General features: G+C 46.0%; 1 protein-coding gene across 1 annotated transcript in view; it reads right to left on the bottom strand.

The window, feature by feature from the left end:
- The window catches only part of LOC311223323 (ADAMTS-like protein 2), a gene marked incomplete at its 3' end in the record, with an annotated part of 58822 nt that overhangs the window by 12933 nt on the left and 24053 nt on the right, over positions 1–21836 (bottom strand). Inside the window, 2 exon segments of the mRNA XM_084308115.1 lie at positions 13181–13529; positions 16945–17281. Of these exon segments, the coding sequence (XP_084164241.1) occupies positions 13181–13529; positions 16945–17281 (686 nt within the window).

The following is a 21836-nucleotide window of genomic DNA, read 5'->3' as shown; positions in this document are numbered from 1 at the left end:
GATCTGAGCTACTGTAGTATGTTTTAATAGATCTGAGCTGCTACTGTAGTATGTTTTAATAGATCTGAGCTGCTACTGTAGTATGTTTTAATAGATCTGAGCTGCTACTGTAGTATGTTTTAATAGATCTGAGCTGCTACTGTAGTATGTTTTAATAGATCTGAGCTGCTACTGTAGTATGTTTTAATAGATCTGAGCTGCTGTAGTATGTTTGAATAGATCTGAGCTGCTACTGTAGTATGTTTTAATAGATCTGAGCTGCTGTAGTATGTTTGAATAGATCTGAGCTGCTACTGTAGTATGTTTCATATACAGAGTACTGTACTGCACATATACAGAGTACTGTACTGTACACATATAGAGTACTGTACTGTACATATACAGAGTACTGTACTGTACATATACAGCATACTATACTGTACACGTATAGCCGGCAGCAAAGGTTCTTTGCAAACACTATTGTACCTTGGTTATCCTCATAGACCTTAGATGGTGGGTACTGGTGTCCGCCAACACCTTCTAGCGGTTGTCCAGGTATGGTACATACATCCTGGTGTAGTTGAGGCTAACGCCAAATACTCTTCTTCCTGGACAGTGTAACAGTGAGCTGCTTTTTGGTCTTCCATGAAATCACAGGACCACTTTGGTCTAGGCTTCGACACAATAACCAGTTCTGCTATGTCTGTCAGTTACATCAGCTGCCCGATCTGCCTTGTAGTGCAGTTACTCATTGTCACACTTGCTGTAAAACAACTCTTTGTCCACGGTGCCTTTCAGATGTCTCAGTGCATGTTTTACAGTAGAGCATTACTCTTCTGTTGGCTCAGTAAAGTACTGTGGCCGTTTACTCATACTCACTACAAAACATAGATTAGGTTGCCCACCGCCTCTCTGTATTTTCTGACATCTGACATATTTTTTCTGCACCGTCTGTGTAATTCAGCTTTTGCTCACAAGGTGTCGCCCTCGGTCATTGCATGTCAAAGCTCTCCAGTATCCTCTCCACATAATTATTATCTCCTTTGTGACATCTTCACACATTTTATACTGATCAAAATCTATACCAAAAATGTTTTTCAGTTTACCCAGGTCTTTCAACTTTTAGATTTGAGCGTTTCCTTTACATTCCTTCCAGTAATGATCAACACGTTTCGCAATTATGCCACATCAATGTGGAACGCCCTACCCAAAGCTGTAAAGGAATGTGGATCACTATCCACTTTCAAAACCTCTCTCAAGGGACACCTACGGGAGACTGCAATTAAACACTGGCCCCTGTAAATATCCTAACCCAACCCCCTCCAATGTACAGTCATTTACCTAGTATGGTTTTGTCAATAGTCCAATGTACAATTTTGTTTGTTTGTACAGTGTCTCCTCCCCCACCCCTCAATGTACAGTTTTACTTGTTTATACAGTGTGCCCCCCCCCCCAACCACCTCCAATGTAAATTACCCAGTATGGTTGTCAATATCCCAATGTACCCAACCCCCCCCACCCAACCTCCTCCAATGTACAGTTTCTACGTCAAATGTATACTCCCTTTTCTTGACTCCTTCTGTATCACAAACAGTACTGTATTTGCAAATCTGGTATGTCATAAATGTATAGATGTAGCAGTACTGACTATCTGTATGTCATGTATGTCATATATGTCCTGATGAATTGAAAATGGGGGACCCTGATGTAAACAAGACGAAAGTCTTTCTCTGGTCTGCATCCCCTTAACAATTGTGTGTATTGAGCTGTACTGTATTGTACCCATTCTGCAATCTGTTAATAAAGTTTTCAATCAATCAATCAATCAATCATCAACCCGGCTCACTTTCTCATGTTCTGTTTCTCTTGTGTAATGATCAGCTGGGCTTTGCACACACTTGCTTTCATTCAGATACTCATACAACGTTTTGTCGGATCCATCAATATTGTTCTCAATTGCATATATAGTATATACCCATCTACCCCCCACTGCTTTCTTTCCTCAGGTAAGTTGGTCAGCAGGGTAATGTGTCTTTTTCTCTCGAATTTCATCATCCATTTCATTAACCGATTCCTTCGAGTTACTTGAGGTTGCAGCTTTGTGGAAGTTAAGACTCCCATCTCTTTGATGATCTCCCTCTCTACCCATCTTTCCTTCCTACCCCCATCCCTCCCCCCATTCCTTCCTACATTTCCTACCCCCCTTCCCCACCTTGCCATATACATTTACATTTACATTTAGTCATTTAGCTGACGCTTTTATCCAAAGCGACTTACAAGTTCTGATATATGTGCCATATGTCCCCAAAATGTCACGACACCCCTATAAGTTGTGTATTCCTGTGACCCCCACCCTTTCCAGTTTTGTATGTATAAAGATGTTTGAAGATCCGGTGAGGGGTCTCTCTTCCCGTGGTGTCTTCTTAGCTAAACACCTCATTGAGAGTCATCCAGCCTAACTCTTACTATTTTATATTGATACTTTGATTGAGTTAATAAATCGTATTATTAACCAGGTCTCTTTGGACTGAATAAGTTATTAGCTTCGGCTATTTTCCACCACAGCTTCCATGAAACAACCTGTAACAATAATCTATGTTAGTCAGTACCTGATCATCACTTTCCTTGTCAGATACTACATATTGACTTAAATAACCTAGTTTCTTCCTCACTATAGAAAGGTATCATGTAGGCTCATGGTTTGTCTCACGGTCGGGTGACTTACTTGAGTCTGTGCTTGTCGGTCCACCTCTGTTACTGGAACCTGATTCTGGGTTCTCACATTTGATGTATTTGTATTTTGACTGGTTTTGCCCTCTACTTCAAAGTCATCGTCATCAGGCCAGTGTTGTAGTCGAGTCACTAAATCTCGACTCAGAGTCAAGTCCACATTACCCTAGTCCAAGTCCAGGTCATCGAGGTTGAGTCCACTCCACTCTGGCAGTCAAAGAGCTGACATACAAATAAAGAAAGGTCTACATTAAACATAAATGACATCCATATCTTATGCCAAATGATTAGGGCCTATTACAAACATTTTAAAAATAAATAACTGTATTTATCAATGAACAAGTCTGAGTCCTCGTCTGCACCTTCCGAGTCCGAATGCAGTCAATGCTCGAGTCCAAGTCCAAGTCCGAGTCATCAGTGCTCAAGTCCAAGTCGATGCATCAGGCATCATGTCAGTCTGTGTCTGCCACTCCATTGTTTTGGTCACAGTCAGACTTCACCAGGCGGTGCTTCTGCACTTCCCCACTGTCAGAGTGTAGGGCAGGCTGTTCTCTTGTGGTTCCCAACAAAGATCCCTTTCTCACACCTCAACAGTTGTAATCACATAGAGCTGATCTTTATCATGGGTAAGTAACAACCTCAATTTATAATGGTATTATATACTGTATATATACATAAATAACAATATATAATTTAAATACAATTATAATAATAATAATATATATTATTATTATCATATTATGATATATATAATATTATTATCATTATGTACAGTATATATTGATATATTGCACTGCACTATTGCACTATTTTACGCTAATTTAACCCTTTCACTACCACACTACGTAAGGGATAATGTATAGCTACGAGGTCATTGTCGCAAAATAATTGACCGACACAGAGTTTAGAACACCTCACAGAGGTGTTTTAAACGTCAGTGAAGGTAAATTTTTTTGCGACAATGACAGAGTATAGCTATACATTATCCCGCCTATTACATGGCTAACTTACTAACAATATACCTAATTCATTTTACACCATCGACAAGACGAGATCAAATGCAGACGCAGTTGTTCTGTGGCTCTGTCAGCCCAAATAAAGTGATTATTATTATCGCCGGCAGCCGGCAGGTGTGTCTGATTGCACTGAAACAGTGTGTGTCAGTGGGCTTGATTGCTCCAGCTGCAAAAAACAATAATCACCGGTGGTTATTGAAAAATAATTCACCGCTGTCAGGGGCTATTGACCAATCACAATCAAGCATTTTGGCGAATGTGAAAACGCCATGTAATAAAGAAGGTTAACCTTTCACTACCACACTACAGATGGTGAAAGGGTTAACCCTTTGTCGTGTGGCAGTGAAAGGGTTAACCTTCTGTATTGTTGCAGTGAAAGGGTTAATCATTTGGTAGTGTGGTAGTGAAAGGGTTAATGCCAATTTTGTGCTCATGTTGTCTTTTTTTTTTACTGCTGTGAAGTACTTTGAGCTGCGATTCTTTATGAAAGGTGCTATACAAATAAAGTTTATATTATATATATTATATATTATCATTCTGCTCTTTTTTACTGGTGAACTTTATAACACTCATCATTGCATCCTATGAAAAAGTTGTGTTGTCTTCTCTGTCTGATAGATACATGTATTTGTTTATCTAAAAGGCCCTTATTGGAAAGACTGCCATCTTACATCACATCTATGTTAGATTCGTCCTCTGCCTGGAAGATCTGCCTTTAGTTTCTTTGCTCCGATCACTTGGAACTCTCTACAAGATACCTTAAAAATCAATAGCTTGGTAACCCTTGGACATTTTAAATCCATGATTTTAAGCCATTCTGTCTTTGTTCGTATGTTTTAATAGATTCGTGTATTTTGTAGATATCTGTATCTTCATCTGTAGATATACATTTTATATATTAGCCCTTTCACTACCACACTACAGAAGGTTAACTTTTTCACGACCACACTACAGACTGTTAACCGTCTGTAGTATGGTAGTGAAAGGGTTAACCTTCTGTATTGTCGCAGTGAAAGAGTTAACCATTTGGTAGTGTGGTAGTGAAATGGTTAAAACCTTAATATCGTCTTTGTTTATCCAATGTGTATGTTTTTTTTATTTGGTATATGTACAAATCACTCATAGAGAAAATAAACCATACCCAGAAACTATCGCTGCAAATCGCAAGTCAGCCATGGAGCTCCGCGCCACAGCTGGTACTGACGGTCCAATCAGAAACAGGCTGGTACTGACGGTCCAATCAGAAACTGGCTGGTACTGACGGTCCAATCAGAAACTGGCTGGTACTGACGGTCCAATCAGAAACGGGCTGGTGCTGGCGGTCCAATCAGAAACGGGCTGGTACTGACGGTCCAATCAGAAACTGGCTGGTACTGACGGTCCAATCAGAAACTGGCTGGTACTGACGGTCCAATCAGAAACGGGCTGCTCAAAAGGAAACTGGCTACTCTTCCTGGCGGTTCGGTGCACTTCGGCGTCCTGTGTGTTCCTGGCCTGAATTTAGCTTTTCTCTTGTCTTGTTTATAGACATTTTACACATTTGGTAAAAAAAGGAGGGACATATAAAATGTATTAAACTGAATGCAAGTCTTTTATATCATTAAAGGAGCAATAGGCGGCTGTTGATTTTGGGCAGAACTTCAAATCCTTAAACCGAAATATTTTAAAATCCTTAACCCTTTTACTACCACACTACCTAATGGTTAACCCTTTCACTGTGACAATACAGAAGGTTAACCCGTTCACTGCCACACGACAAAGGGTTAACCCTTTCACAACCACACTACAGACGGTTCAACGCGGTTAATGTTTCTGCCGTGGCAGCGCCACCATAAATAATGACGGTCAGCCAGGCCATCTATCGCCCATGTGTTCGCTTCAACAGGCACGGTAGATTATGAAAGACGGATAAAAGGTGGAGCGAAGATCAGTGCACTCGCGGAGACGATTGGCTCGCGGTGTTGGCACTCAAGGCTAATCACACACCCACCTCGATTTTGCCGTGATCCGAACATAGCGTCCGTTCCCATCGCCAGCCCAGACGTTTATTTGAAAGGCACAGACACTTTGAATTATAACTTGCCAACATTTCTCGGCACAACCGTGACTAATTCCCGCACATTTCTCCCCTGAGGTGACTACAGTCTGACGGGAGTTTTTTTTTTCTCTCTTCCCCTTGTCATATTTTACACTTTTCCCGCAAATACCTTAAATTATTTGTTCCCAAGTGTGGCTGTATCCCCCTCCCCCCTCTCTCCCCTGGTCCTGCGCTCTCTCTGTTTCTCTCTCTCTTTCCTCTGGAGCAGGGGACAGGGCGTGTCATGTGATGTGTTTTATTGCCACTGGCAGGAGTACTGGCGAAGCGGCGTTTTGACACAGCACAGGGAAAGCCAACGTGAATTATAAATATGATGGAATCCAATCCCAGCCAGGTCTGCCTGCCTAACTGCCTCTGCTGCCTGCTCTCTTCCCTGGCCACATGCTCTCTGAAGATGTCTACAAGAGGGGGGGGGGGGGGGGGCAGCTCAACCAGCCCGGCCGGCCTAGTGTATAGCCTGGAGCACATTCCATTCCCCCAGCAGTAGACCTAGAGGCAGCCTAGTGTATAGCCTGGAGCACATTCCATTCCCCCAGCAGTAGACCTAGAGGAGGCCTAGTGTATAGCCTGGAACACATTCCATTCCCCCAGCAGTAGGCCTAGAGGAGGCAGCCTAGTGTATAGCCTGGAGCACATTCCATTCCCCCAGCAGTAGACCTAGAGGAGGCCTAGTGTATAGCCTGGAGCACATTCCATTCCCCCAGCAGTAGGCCTAGAGGAGGCCTAGTGTATAGCCTGGAGCACATTCCATTCCCCCAGCAGTAGACCTAGAGGAGGCCTAGTGTATAGCCTGGAGCACATTCCATTCCCCCAGCAGTAGGCCTAGAGGCAGCCTAGTGTATAGCCTGGAGCACATTCCATTCCCCCAGCAGTAGGCCTAGAGGAGGCCTAGTGTATAGCCTGGAACACATTCTATTCCCCCAGCAGTAGGCCTAGAGAGGCAGCCTAGTGTATAGCCTGGAACACATTCCATTCCCCCAGCAGTAGACCTAGAGGCAGCCTAGTGTATAGCCTGGAGCACATTCCATTCCCCCAGCAGTAGGCCTAGAGGAGGCAGCCTAGTGTATAGCCTGGAACACATTCCATTCCCCCAGCAGTAGACCTAGAGAGGCAGCCTAGTGTATAGCCTGGAGCACATTCCATTCCCCCAGCAGTAGACCTAGAGGCAGCCTAGTGTATAGCCTGGAGCACATTCCATTCCCCCAGCAGTAGACCTAGAGGAGGCCTAGTGTATAGCCTGGAACACATTCTATTCCCCCAGCAGTAGGCCTAGAGAGGCAGCCTAGTGTATAGCCTGGAGCACATTCCATTCCCCCAGCAGTAGACCTAGAGGCAGCCTAGTGTATAGCCTGGAGCACATTCCATTCCCCCAGCAGTAGACCTAGAGGAGGCAGCCTAGTGTATAGCCTGGAGCACATTCTATTCCCCCAGCAGTAGGCCTAGAGGAGGCCTAGTGTATAGCCTGGAGCACATTCCATTCCCCCAGCAGTAGACCTAGAGGAGGCCTAGTGTATAGCCTGGAGCACATTCCATTCCCCCAGCAGTAGACCTAGAGGAGGCCTAGTGTATAGCCTGGAACACATTCCATTCCCCCAGCAGTAGACCTAGAGAGGCAGCCTAGTGTATAGCCTGGAGCACATTCCATTCCCCCAGCAGTAGACCTAGAGAGGCAGCCTAGTGTATAGCCTGGAGCACATTCCATTCCCCCAGCAGTAGACCTAGAGGCAGCCTAGTGTATAGCCTGGAACACATTCCATTCCCCCAGCAGTAGACCTAGAGGAGGCCTAGTGTATAGCCTGGAGCACATTCCATTCCCCCAGCAGTAGACCTAGAGGAGGCCTAGTGTATAGCCTGGAACACATTCCATTCCCCCAGCAGTAGACCTAGAGGAGGCAGCCTAGTGTATAGCCTGGAGCACATTCCATTCCCCCAGCAGTAGACCTAGAGGCAGCCTAGTGTATAGCCTGGAGCACATTCCATTCCCCCAGCAGTAGACCTAGAGGCAGCCTAGTGTATAGCCTGGAGCACATTCCATTCCCCCAGCAGTAGACCTAGAGGCAGCCTAGTGTATAGCCTGGAGCACATTCCATTCCCCCAGCAGTAGACCTAGAGGAGGCAGCCTAGTGTATAGCCTGGAGCACATTCCATTCCCCCAGCAGTAGACCTAGAGGAGGCAGCCTAGTGTATAGCCTGGAGCACATTCCATTCCCCCAGCAGTAGACCTAGAGGAGGCCTAGTGTATAGCCTGGAACACATTCCATTCCCCCAGCAGTAGACCTAGAGGCAGCCTAGTGTATAGCCTGGAGCACATTCCATTCCCCCAGCAGTAGACCTAGAGGCAGCCTAGTGTATAGCCTGGAGCACATTCCATTCCCCCAGCAGTAGACCTAGAGGAGGCCTAGTGTATAGCCTGGAGCACATTCTATTCCCCCAGCAGTAGGCCTAGAGGAGGCAGCCTAGTGTATAGCCTGGAGCACATTCCATTCCCCCAGCAGTAGGCCTAGAGGAGGCCTAGTGTATAGCCTGGAACACATTCCATTCCCCCAGCAGTAGACCTAGAGGAGGCAGCCTAGTGTATAGCCTGGAGCACATTCCATTCCCCCAGCAGTAGGCCTAGAGGAGGCCTAGTGTATAGCCTGGAGCACATTCCATTCCCCCAGCAGTAGGCCTAGAGGAGGCCTAGTGTATAGCCTGGAACACATTCCATTCCCCCAGCAGTAGGCCTAGAGGAGGCCTAGTGTATAGCCTGGAACACATTCTATTCCCCCAGCAGTAGACCTAGAGGAGGCAGCCTAGTGTATAGCCTGGAACACATTCCATTCCCCCAGCAGTAGGCCTAGAGGAGGCCTAGTGTATAGCCTGGAGCACATTCCATTCCCCCAGCAGTAGGCCTAGAGGAGGCCTAGTGTATAGCCTGGAGCACATTCCATTCCCCCAGCAGTAGGCCTAGAGGAGGCAGCCTAGTGTATAGCCTGGAGCACATTCCATTCCCCCAGCAGTAGACCTAGAGGAGGCCTAGTGTATAGCCTGGAGCACATTCCATTCCCCCAGCAGTAGACCTAGAGGAGGCCTAGTGTATAGCCTGGAGCACATTCCATTCCCCCAGCAGTAGACCTAGAGGAGGCCTAGTGTATAGCCTGGAGCACATTCCATTCCCCCAGCAGTAGGCCTAGAGGAGGCAGCCTAGTGTATAGCCTGGAGCACATTCCATTCCCCCAGCAGTAGACCTAGAGGCAGCCTAGTGTATAGCCTGGAGCACATTCCATTCCCCCAGCAGTAGACCTAGAGGAGGCAGCCTAGTGTATAGCCTGGAGCACATTCCATTCCCCCAGCAGTAGACCTAGAGGAGGCAGCCTAGTGTATAGCCTGGAGCACATTCCATTCCCCCAGCAGTAGACCTAGAGGAGGCAGCCTAGTGTATAGCCTGGAACACATTCCATTCCCCCAGCAGTAGACCTAGAGGAGGCAGCCTAGTGTATAGCCTGGAGCACATTCCATTCCCCCAGCAGTAGACCTAGAGGAGGCAGCCTAGTGTATAGCCTGGAGCACATTCCATTCCCCCAGCAGTAGACCTAGAGGAGGCCTAGTGTATAGCCTGGAACACATTCCATTCCCCCAGCAGTAGACCTAGAGGAGGCAGCCTAGTGTATAGCCTGGAGCACATTCCATTCCCCCAGCAGTAGGCCTAGAGAGGTAGCTAGAAGTGGCTAGATGAAGGGGGATGGGATGTTACTAAACCAACCAGACTGTCACTCACGGGCACACGCTCCTTGCCTGGCTTTTTTCAAACACTCATCTCTGTATAAGCTTTAGTGAAAGACAGTAGTGTGTGTGTGTGTGTGTGTGTGTGTGTGTGTGTGTGTGTGTGTGTGTGTGTGTGTGTGTGTGTGTGTGTGTGTGTGTGTGTGTGTGTGTGTGTGTGTGTGTGTGTGTGTGTGTGTGTGTGTGTGTGTGTGTGTGTGTGTGTGTGTGTGTGTGCAAGCGTGCACGTGCGTGCGTGCAGCCGTGTGTGTTTGAAAGGATGCAGATTAACCTCTGCATGTGGCATTGGTTGGACGAGTCCAACACCATGGAAAGCAAACACTGGACTGACGTGGCCCAGATAGAGGGCATACCAGGTCAATGTAAGGCCTATCATTGTTTAACATCAATCCACTGTTGGGCAGGTGCTCGTCTGAATCACAGATATGAAACTACAGCAAATGCATCCTTAAATTCTAACTATACGTTTTATAATGTGATGTACTGTATTACAGTGATTGATTTAAAGGGTAATTCCGGTATCTTTAAAGTAAATCTATTTCTTTTCCATCTTCCGTGGTCTAAATGACTAACAGGGACAAACATTGTTGGAATTGGTCCAGCTAATTAATCACGTTAGCAAGCTAGTAGAAAAGCATAATGTTGGGAGTATTGTATCAAATCTGAGTTTCTTTTGCGCTTGTGAACATTTGTGCTATTTTTCATAATTTCCCCCTCGTTGTAGCAGATAGTTTGAACCTAAACTCAAGTTTAGGTTGTACTAGGTTTGTACTAGGGTGAAAGAAACAATCCCCACTACCAAAATGAAAGTTTACCCAAATCAAAAACCCTGGGTAGACAAATCCGTCCGTGAAGCTCTGAGAGAGCGCACCAAAGCATACAACGACGGCCTAGAGGCAGGCAACATGAATGACCACAAGGTGGCGCGATACAACGTAAGGAGGACTGTGTCAGAGGCCAAACGACGCTACAGGGATAAAATTGAACTCCAGTTTGAACAAGCTGACTCTAGAGCTATGTGGCAGGGGCTCAAAACGATGACAGACTACAAAGGCGCCTCCCTCAAACTGAACAGTGACATCTCCTTAGCAAATGACCTCAATACCTTCTATGCGAGGTTTGATGCTGGTAATAACAACACCAGCTCACAAGCCTCGGCAATGGGGGGGGGGGGGTCGGCTGCTGATGGAGGCGCAGTGTTCAGGGTAACAGAGCATGAGGTGAGGCGGACCTTTAAAAAAGTGAATATCAGGAAGGCAGCAGGTCCAGACGGCATCCCCGGCCGCGTCCTAAAAGTCTGTGCCGACCAACTGGCCCCAGTATTCACTGACATATTTAACCTGTCCTTAGAACAGGCTGTCATCCCCACCTGCCTGAAGAAGTCCACTATTATCCCTGTACCCAAAAAATCCAAGCCTGCTTGCCTCAACGACTACCGCCCTGTAGCTCTCACCTCCATAGCCATGAAGTGCTTCGAGAAGCTAGTAAAGGGCTACATCTGCTCCTCCCTCCCCATCAACATGGACCCCCTGCAATTTGCATACCGCCCCAACAGGTCCACGGAGGACGCCATATCCCATGTGCTGCACACAGCAGCATCACACCTGGACAAGAGGCAGGGGAACTATGTGAGAATGCTATTCATCGACTACAGCTCGGCATTCAATACCATAGTCCCCTCCATACTCATAGCCAAGCTCAGGGACCTGGGCTTGGGCTATGACCTCTGCCAGTGGGTCTTGGACTTCCTGACTGGCAGACCCCAGGTGGTGAGAGCAGGCAACTGCACCTCCTCATCCATCACCCTCAACATAGGGGCCCCCCAGGGCTGTGTTCTGAGTCCCCTCCTCTACTCCCTGTACACACACGACTGTGTGGCTCAGCGGAGTAGCAATACAATCGTCAAATTTGCTGACGACACAGTGGTGGTGGGCCTGATCTCTGCCAACGACGAGAGGGCCTACCTGGAAGAGGTCAAGGTCCTGGCGGGATGGTGCCAGGAAAACAGCCTCTCCCTGAACGTCAGCAAAACAAAGGAGATGATTGTGGACTTCAGGAGGTCGGGGGTCAAGGACTACAGCCCCCTCAGCATCGACGGGGCACCGGTTGAGAGAGTCAACAGCTTCAAGTACCTCGGAGCCTACATATCCGAGGACTTGACATGGACCACACACATTAACAGTGTGGTGAAGAAGGCACGACAACGCCTCTACTTCCTCAGGCGCCTAAGGAAGTTCCAAGTCAGCCAGAAGATCCTTAAGAACTTCTACTCATGTACAATAGAGAGCATCTTGACCGGCAACATCACCTCCTGGTTTGGGAATAGCACTGCAAAAGACCAAAGCAGACTACAAAGAGTGACACGTTCAGCCGAACGCACAATTGGAGGGGGGCTCCCCACCCTCCAGAACATTTACTACAAGCGTTGCAAGGGGAAGGCTAAGAGAATTATTAAGGACTCGAGCCACCCGAACAACTGCCTCTTTGAACTGCTGCCGTCAGGCAAGCGATACAGGAGTCTCAAGGCGAGCACAGAAAGACTCAGAAGTAGCTTCTATCCCCAGGCCATCAGGCTGCTAAACGAACAATGAATGAACACTACACAACAACAACCACCAAACACACATAGCACACACATCCACACGCACACACTCACTTTAAACAAACACACTGTAGCACCCACTCCACACACTTTATAGCACACACCCACTTTAAACAAACACACTGTAGCACCCACTCCCCACACTTTATATTTATGGATGAAGGATTGCACTACAACTCGTACACCTTACTGTAAATTGTACCTAAAATTGTACCTCATCCCATTTCTGCTTTGCACTAGATAGTACTGTACATTAGTACACTGCATAGTATTGTGTATTGTATATTATATGGTAACTCAGAACATTGTACATATGTCTATACCGAACACTGTGACCTCATTTTCTTCTTCTAAATTCATGCTATATTATGTTATTATGTTATTTGATACTATCTTGTCTAGCACAGTCTCTGGAGCGTAACAGTAAGAAGCATTTTGTATGAAAGTATTCTGTACTTCTGTATGACAACTATTAAAGAACTTGAACTTGAACTTGAAGTTCTATTAGAGCATGTCTCTCTCGGCGACACTAGGACGACATCCTTGGCGCTGTCTGTAATGCGCCTGTTCATAAAACGAAGAGGTGGTTTTCAGCGAAGAGGAAAATGTACCCCGTGAGAGGCAAGTGGGGGCGCCTGAAGGACCTCAACCACCGGAGGGAACCTGGGACCCTCATCAGAGGTGTCCCCATGGACAGTGTCACTTCTCATGTCTTCACTGTTCACAAGTGGAGGGGGGGGGGGGGGGGCATGTCGGGCCAATGCAGTAGGGGGCAGTTGGCCTGCTCTGTGCACCCTACATATCAATGTGTTGGAACTGGCGTCGCTGAGAGTTCCAACACAAGTTCAGTTGATGTGTGATCAACATTTATGACGTTGCTATGTGACTGACCTGAAAAACGGACCCAGAGTCCATCTGAAGCAGGCCGAGCATATCTGGTACCTACACCAGGTCATTACCCGGTTCTGTTGGAGCGGTTGTGCCGGTCATTACCTGGTTCTGTTGGAGCGGTTGGTGCCCCTGATGGTAGTCAGCAATGTCCTGTTGTGGTAGAAGACGTCTCCACTGTCGTTCCGCCTGCGTCCTAGAGTAAACTCAAGGGTGCCATTGAGGGGGAACGGCCCGCCTTGCGCCAGACTGCTGAAGTCTATATCCATTGGCCCCACCTCAGAAGAGAACAGCCCCTCTCCCTCTGTCAGTAGCTGATTGGTGGAAATGTTGATGAGAAGTTCATCCGGACCAATTCGGTCCCCTAGTTGGACCCGCCAGATGAGGTTCTGGGAGTCTGGCCCCGCCTCCAAGGGCCCACTGGCTGGGGTACCTGCATGGCTGCTGTTCCCTTCTGAGGGGGGGAAAGAAGACAAGGGAAGAGAGACAAGTGGATTCACATGTTTTTGTTCATGTAGCAGATACATTGTGATTGATAGAAAGTGGCATGGCAGTCTGGAGTGTGTCTGACTCCACTGGAGTTCATCTGACTGCACGTGAGTATTCCCATACTGGAGAACCAGCGGCAGGGCTGTAGCTGGGTGAAATCAGTGCTACATGTGAAAGGTGCACAGAGAGCCTTTCAAGCGATGTGAGGGGCCTCTGTTCATCTCACCCAGCACCCAAACCAGCAGTATAATGGCCCCCGACAGTCCGCTGGGCTAGCTAAGAGCCTGGTGAAAGGCCATTACCGCTCATGTTTGTGATGCAGCCATTTTTTAAAGAAGAAGACGCCATGAGACCCTGAATTTTTCATCTCCCTCAGCTCATCTTTGTGTTTCTAGCCCTATGAATAATACAGGCCTCCAAAGGGCCAGCACACAGTGGTGGGTTCTCTTAGAAGAAAAAAAAATAAAAGTAAAGTAAAAAAAAAAAAAAAATCCCACATTTTATCTCATCTGCTATCAGGTCACTGAACCGTGATCTCCTCTCTGTCTCACTCACTTTCTCTGCCTCTCTCGCTTTCTCTCTCTTACGCACGCACGCACACACACACACACACACACACACACACACGCGCGCGCGCGCACACTTCATCTCTCTCTCTTTCAGGTGGGCGAACATATAGAACACTATTCCTATAAAGAACACCACACTACTCCCCTATTATGTAATGAGTACAGAAAACGAACCCTGCCCTCTTTTCTTGATCCTCCGACCACAACTGTTGCTTCCCTGAGCTGGTGGGGAATGAGTCCTGGTTGTTTGCAACAGCGACTCCTACTGGCCTGTTCAGCGGGGAGGGGATCTGGAGGAGATAGCGTGAACCTCCACGTTCGTTACACTCTCCCAGTGTCAGGTGAAAAGAAGCGGCTGGCATCTCCACGTGTCTTGGAGGAGGCATGTGGTACTAGTCTACACCCACCCCAGAATGAAATAGGGCAGTGCAACAACCAGGAAGGAAATGTGAAAAAGGCACAAATAAAATCAAGGACCTCATAATTATTTAATTGGTCATAGGGAGGTCAGTCAGCCAATCAGAGGGTCCCTCGAAACAGCAATCATTTTGTCAAACATAATTCGAAACCGAACGGCAAAATGTTGAAATGGCTGAAACCCTCTGATTTAAGCTAAAACGGAAGGGCCCACCGATTACATTTAGCCTAGGGCCCCCAAAGGTCTAGGGATGGTTCTGAGTATGCCTCTCGGCTCTCGTGTACAAATATAAGACAAATGACCACTAATGTTGTACACATCACAGCACATCTGTTCTCGTATTGGCTCGGAGGAAGCCAAAAATGTTGAAGGCTATTCTATTTATTGGAGCAGTGTCTTGGGATTAAAATACATGGATTTTAGTTTTTTACACACTATCACTGCTCTCCACGTCTCATCCATAATGAGATCCTGGCATAAGCATTGTATTTATTTAAGAGGACCTTCTACATCGTTGCATTCAACTGCAGAAGGACAACAACGAGGGAAACACAATTTAGCAGATTTGTTGTTTAAATGATTTAGTTGATGAAATCCTATGTCTAAGGATTTCTTTAGTCATGGACAGCTCTAATGAAATACTATAGGCACTCCAGGCTCATGTTATACACTGTACATGGCAGTATATAACCATTTCACTTCCACTCTACCAAAGGGTTAACCCTTTCACTGTGACAATACAGAAGGTTAACCCTTTCACTGTGACAATACAGAAGGTTAACCCTTTCACTGCCACACGACAAAGGGTTAGAGATGTGCACTACAATTCATACCTCATTGCACCTTACCCTAGTTTATACCTCATCCCATTTCTGCATTCTACCTCACTGTTACTCTTTTTACTCTATATTGTATATTGTATATATGTATATAGATAGATAGATAGATCTTAATTTGTCATTGTTGGTACAACGAAAATTTGTTAGGAACATCACCACTGGCATACAAACATAAGATATAGCATGTGCAAAATAATAATGTCAATAATAATAGTAATATAGTAATAAAGTATCAATGTCCCAATGTCCTCAATATAACATACCATCATTGTCCCAAGTGCATTTAGTGCTAGTGCAAAATAAATTAATAAATATAAATATTTCAGTCCAGTGAGTTGATGGAAGGAGGGGGGGGGGGGGGGGGGGCGTTGACTTGCAAAGGATGAAATATTGTATAGTGCAGCAATGCAAGTCCGGTTCATAGTTATTGTTGTAATGTGGGAGTGGGAGTTATGTCACCGGGGGTGGGATGCGGGGGGGGGGCAAGTTGATGTTCGTCGTTGAGCATCCTGACAGCCCGTGGGTAGAGGCTGTTGGTCAGTCTGCTGGTTCCGGACTGGATGGATCTGTACCTTCGACCAGAGGGCAGCAGTTGAAAGAGATGGTTTGCTGGGTGGTACTGGTCTTGTAAGATGTTATTTATACGCCGTAGGCAGCGGGAGGTAAAGACTGTGGAGATATCTGGGAGGCTAGCTCCAGTGATCCTCCTCGCAGCCTTGACCACTCTGTGGAGGGCCTCCTTCTCTGCCCTGGTGCAGCCAGTAAACCACACCAGTAGTCCGTACGTGAGTACACTCTCTACTGCGCAGTGGTAGAAGTTGGCCATCAGTCCCTGTGGGAGTTTAGCCCATTTAAGCTTCCTAAGATAGAAAAGGCGCTGCTGTGCTTTGCCCACAGCAGAGGCAATGCTGACCCCCCAGGACAGGTCATCAGACATTGTCACGCCCAGAAACTTAAATTTTGAAACCCTCTCCACCTCCTCATTCCCAATGAGGAGTGGAGAGTGGCTGAGGTCACCAGTCCTGTGGAAATCGATGATCATCTCCTTGGTCTTCGTGGGGTTGAGAGCAAGGTTATGACCATCGCACCACTCCACTAGTTGCTCAACCTCCCTCCTGTATGAGGTCTCATCATTCCCTCTGATGAGGCCAAGCACTGTTGTGTCGTCTGCAAATTTTACTATGAGGTTAGATGGAGAGGAGGAACAACAGTCGTGTGTGAAAAGTGTATAGAGAAGTGGGCTGAGAAATATTGACTGAACACTTTATTTGACGTACTTTTGGCTTTTTCTATTTTATACTTTTTATCTATTACTGTATGAAGCACACTCACAGGGGCTCATACAGAAAAAACATAAACAAACTTGAAACTTGAAACTAATCCTTTCACAATCACACTAGAGACGGTTAACCCTTTCACTACCACACTACAGACGGTTAACCCTTTCACTACCACACTACATAATGTTAACCCTTTCACTACCACACTACAGTAGGTTAACCCTTTCACTACCACACTACAGACAAGACACTGGTTAGACACTGTGGTCCGTACCTTTGTAGTGGGGAGGTGGAGCTCCGTCCTGGTCACAGTCGATGGCTGCCGTCTCCTCGTACACCTCGTTGGTCTCCTGGCCCTTCTGTCCCTCGGCCCCTCCTCCTCCTAGGGTCCCCGGCTGCCTCAGGACTTGGTTCTGCTGGCCCTCAGAGACCCCCTTGTCATTAAGGCTGTCGTTTGAGGCGAGCGGGCCCCCTACCTCCACCGAGACGACCCCAGCCGAGGTGTCCGAGCCCCCCGTGTAGACAGGGGGAGGCGGGACGGGGGAGAGGGACTCGCGGAGGACCGTGTACTCGTATGTGATGTATGGCACGCGGCCGTTCTGGTTCCACACCTGGGTGGGGGGGGGGGGGGGGGGGGGGGGTAGATAGACAGGAGTTTTTAACAGGATCATACATTATACAAATTATACATTTAACCCTTTCACTACCACACTACAGAAGGTTAACCTTTCACTACCACACTACAGACGGTTAACCGTCCCAAGGTGTTTTTTATTATGAGTTTCAGCGTTAAAGTTATCCATGAAATGCTTTTATGTAAACTTGCTTTTGTTTATATTCACATATCCACCCTACTATACAGAGTTGTCTGTTGTTTGTCTACAAGCTGAATACATTTCCTACCTCATATAACCTTTACTTTGTCCACTTTGTCGTTTTTTTGCTTGCAACGTTTATACCCCATCTGTGTTAAGTTTCCCTTCCGGTTTTTGGCAAAGTTGTAATGAGTCCCACCTCCTTTGATTGACAGGCAGTTAGCTTGTTAGATTTCGAGGAAGAGCATAATAGACCTGGGGAGTGAGGCTCCACCTTACCTGTGATTTCCCCCCATTGACGCCACCCATTGAAGATCAAAACTACTAAGTATTACAGCCAAACCATATTGTGTAGGTTCATACTCTTTGATGGAGGTATAGATTATTTAATTTGTATACTGTTACAGCCAATAAAGGTCAATGTTTTAACTGTGTTTCCACGTATTGAAATTGTCTGACATTTGATGGGAGCTGAGCAAAACTAAATTATATCTACATGATATTACATTTGAGAAAAAAGTCATGGGTAGAAGTCTGTGTACCTAATGCAATTGGATCTTTACTTGTTTCCATTGTAACAACTACAGTACTATATGCATTTGAGCGAACGAACGCTGTGGAGCTGAGAGGATGACGTTACGAAACCAAAATAGTCAAAGCAACAGACATAATACACTATAGACCACCACAACACTTCCGGTATTCTGTAATCATGGGAGAGAGAGTGGGGGGAGAAAATGAATTAATGTGGATGAGAGCCTTGACATTAAGTGGTTGTAGCTACGGCTGTGGGGGTGCTGGAGACATGATCCAATAGACTTTTATAGGCTACACCTGAGTCTCCTGAACACAGAGAGACCGATCCCAAGTCGATCGGCACTTTCTCTGCCGACCTATAGTCACTTTTTCACACCTACTCCCCAAACCCTGCATGCACAGATTGATAAACCTAGATCTCTGGACAATCCAGAGACTCCGTGGGCAATCTGCGCATGCAGAATTCGGGAGTAGGTGCGGAAAAGTGACTATAGCTCGGCCAAGAAAGTGCCGATCAATTTGGGATTGGTCTCTCCGTGTTCAGGAGACTCCACCATCACCCCAGTCATCACACACATAATAAACATCTCCATAAAACAGGGACACGTACCCAAAGACTTCAAAATTGCAAGAGTAACACCCCTGCACAAAAAGGGCAGCAAATTAGACCCAGGCAACTACCGCCCTGTTTCTATCCTTACCTCCATCTCGAAAGTCATGGAAAAAAAGAGTATACGAACGGGTCGAAAAGTACCTTGCGGAAAAAATCTAATCTATGAATTCCAATCTGGCTTCAGAACATCCCACTCCACTGACACATGCCTTCTCTATTTGAACGACCACATCAAACAAGACGTGGACGCGGGCAAATACTGCGGCATGGTCATGCTGGACCTACAAAAGGCCTTCGACACTGTCAACCACTCCATTCTGATTGACAAGCTAAAAGCAATTGGTTTTGATAGCCTATCAGTGAGCTGGATGCAATCCTACCTGGAGGGGAGAGAACAGATGGTGGAGGTAAACGGTACCCTATCCCCCCCCCCTCCCAGTGAGCTGTGGTGTTCCACAAGGAAGCATACTAGGATGGCTACTGTTCCTAATTTATGCAAATGACATGTCGTCAGCTTGTGACTGCAACTTGTTCCTGTTCGCGGACGACTCAGCCCTGCTGGTCTCTGACAAGAACAAGTTACAGGTTGAAAAAACTCTCAGCTCGGAACTAGGCAAAATCTGCATCTGGCTCGCTGATAAGAAACTATCATTACACAGAGTCCATTCTCTTCGGTTCAAATAACAAACTCAGCAAGACCGACGGCTTCTCAGTTACAGTGGGTGACAATATTGTCACAAGGAAAGATGAAATTACATACCTAGGTTCCATCCTAGAGGCAAATCTTTCCTGTGACAAAATGGCATCCAATGTAATAAAAAAAGTCAACCAACGAACTAGATTCTTGTACCGGATCTCCTCTCTGGTAAACAAGAATACCCTGAAGACTCTGGCAGGAGCACTCATTCAAGGGTACTACGACAATGCTTGCACCTCATGGTACCAAAGCACCTCAAAGGCGCTAAAAACTAAATTACAAACATCTCAAAACAAACTGGTCAGACTACTGCTTGACCTTACTCCTAGAACCCACCTCACCCCTGCCCACTTTGACAACCTAGGATGGCTTAGAGTAAACGACAGAGTACAGCAACTTGCAATGGGCCTGGTCTACAAGATACACTACACGACTAAGGTACCCATGTACATGTCAAAATACTTCCCAAAGCTCAGTGAATACCACGACCACAACACCAGAGGGAGCTCCACAAATCATGTTAAACCCAAATTCGGCTCAAACAAGGGACTAAACACATTTAGCAATTATGCCACATCAATGTGGAACGCCCTACCCACATCTGAAAAGGAATGTGAATCACTACCCACTTTCAAAACCACTCTCAAAGAGCACCTACGAGAGACTGCAATTAGAAACTGGCCCCTGTAAATGTCCTAACGCAACCCCCTCCAATGTACAATAAATGTCCTATTAAACCCAATAATACACGAGACCCTCTTCTTGCAACCAAGTAAGATTTCATCGATAATCCAATGTACAGTTACCCGCCGACCCCACCCACCCCACCTACCCAACCCCCCCCCCCCCCTCCACCCCACCTACCAACCTCCTACCTACCAACCTCCTCCAATGTACAGTTTCTTCGTCAAATGTATATACTCTCTTTTTTAGACTCTTCCTGTATCAAAAAAAGTACTGTATTTGTAAATCTGGTACGTCATAAATGTATAGATGTAGCAGTACTGTCTATCTGTATGTCATGTATGTCATGATGAATTGAAAATGGGGGACCCTGATGTAAACAAGACGAAAGTCTTTCTCTGGTCTGCATCCCCTTAACAATTGTGTGTATTGAGCTGTACTGTATTGTACCCATTCTGCAATCTGTTAATAACATTTTCAATCAATCACTCAGGTGTAGCCTATAAAAGTCTATTGGATCATGTCTCCAGCACCCCCACAGCCGTAGCTACAACCACTTAATGTCAAGACTCTCATCCACATTCATTTATTTTATCCCCCGCTCTCTCTCCCATGAGCTCAATGTAACGCGGAAGTGCAGTGGTCTATTGGAATTATATACTCATGATTATATACAAAGTAGTTGTGCTCTTGTGATTGGTCAAAGATTGCCAAGGCATAATGGGTACTGCAGTAGTTACCATGGAAACTAGTATTACAGTATAAAGGAAACAAGGATTACAATATAAAACACATCATCTCAAAGATTAAGTTAAAGCATTTACCTTTATTGGTTGTAACAGTATACAAATTAAATAAGCTATACCTCAGTCGAAGATTATGAACATACACAATACAGTTTGGCTGTAATACTTACAGTTTTGATCTTCAATGGGGGGAAATCACAGGTGGAACCTCGCTCCCCAGGTCTATAGTGCCAATTTAAAAAACGAATGGTTACAACTCCATTGGATACCTTTAAAGGAACACGGCAACATTTGGGGAAATTAGCTTATCGTCTTCTCCAGAGAGAGACAAGAAGATGCTAACCAGTTTCCTCTGTGTACGTTCAGTCGAAAGCTATCTGGCTGCAGGTTAGCCTAGCTTAGCACAATGAATGGAAGTGGACAGTGCCTTTTAGCCTTCGGGAGTGGTGTTAGTTGGACAATGCCTAGGCTTCCATTCATTGTGCTAAGCTAGGCTAACGTGCAGCCAGATAGCTTTCTACTGAACGCACAGAGAGGAAACAGGTATCTATCTCCTTGTCTCTTTCTCATTTCCCAAACTATTGGCGTGTTCCTTTAAGAATAATACAATGCTGTGACATTATTGAATTAAATAGCCTGAGATGGTTGAAATAAAATGTTATACACAGTCACGTTCCTGTATGTTTAATCATATGTTTATGAGAAAATGATTGTTCATTAAATAATATTGCAAACTTTAAAAATAATAATGAAATCTTGGGAAATCTTCTGGAAAATGTGTACATTTACAAAACATAAACGCAAAAGTCAATTCCCCTTTAAAAAGAAGATTCCACATCTTCTGAGACTTGTCTTGTGAGACTCAAAACACAAAAGGCCCGTATAAGCAGAGACATACCAGCGGAGTGAGCAACAACTGTCTAACGGTCTCTTCCATTCCATCCTCATAGTGACATCTATCAAACCTGGTTCATGACGTACCCCGCTGCACACATCCAGTGTCAGAGCGGCAGGGCCTGTTCTCATTCAAACACAGAGGGAGAGTCCAAACGCACCTCTAATGGATGGAAGGAG

Source organism: Notolepis coatsorum (genome assembly GCF_963971535.1).
Source record: "Notolepis coatsorum genome assembly, chromosome: 2".
NCBI classification, from domain to species: Eukaryota; Metazoa; Chordata; class Actinopteri; order Aulopiformes; family Paralepididae; genus Notolepis; species Notolepis coatsorum.
The sequence above is the reverse complement of the archived record's forward strand: the minus strand, read 5'-3'. Positions and strand labels throughout refer to the sequence as shown.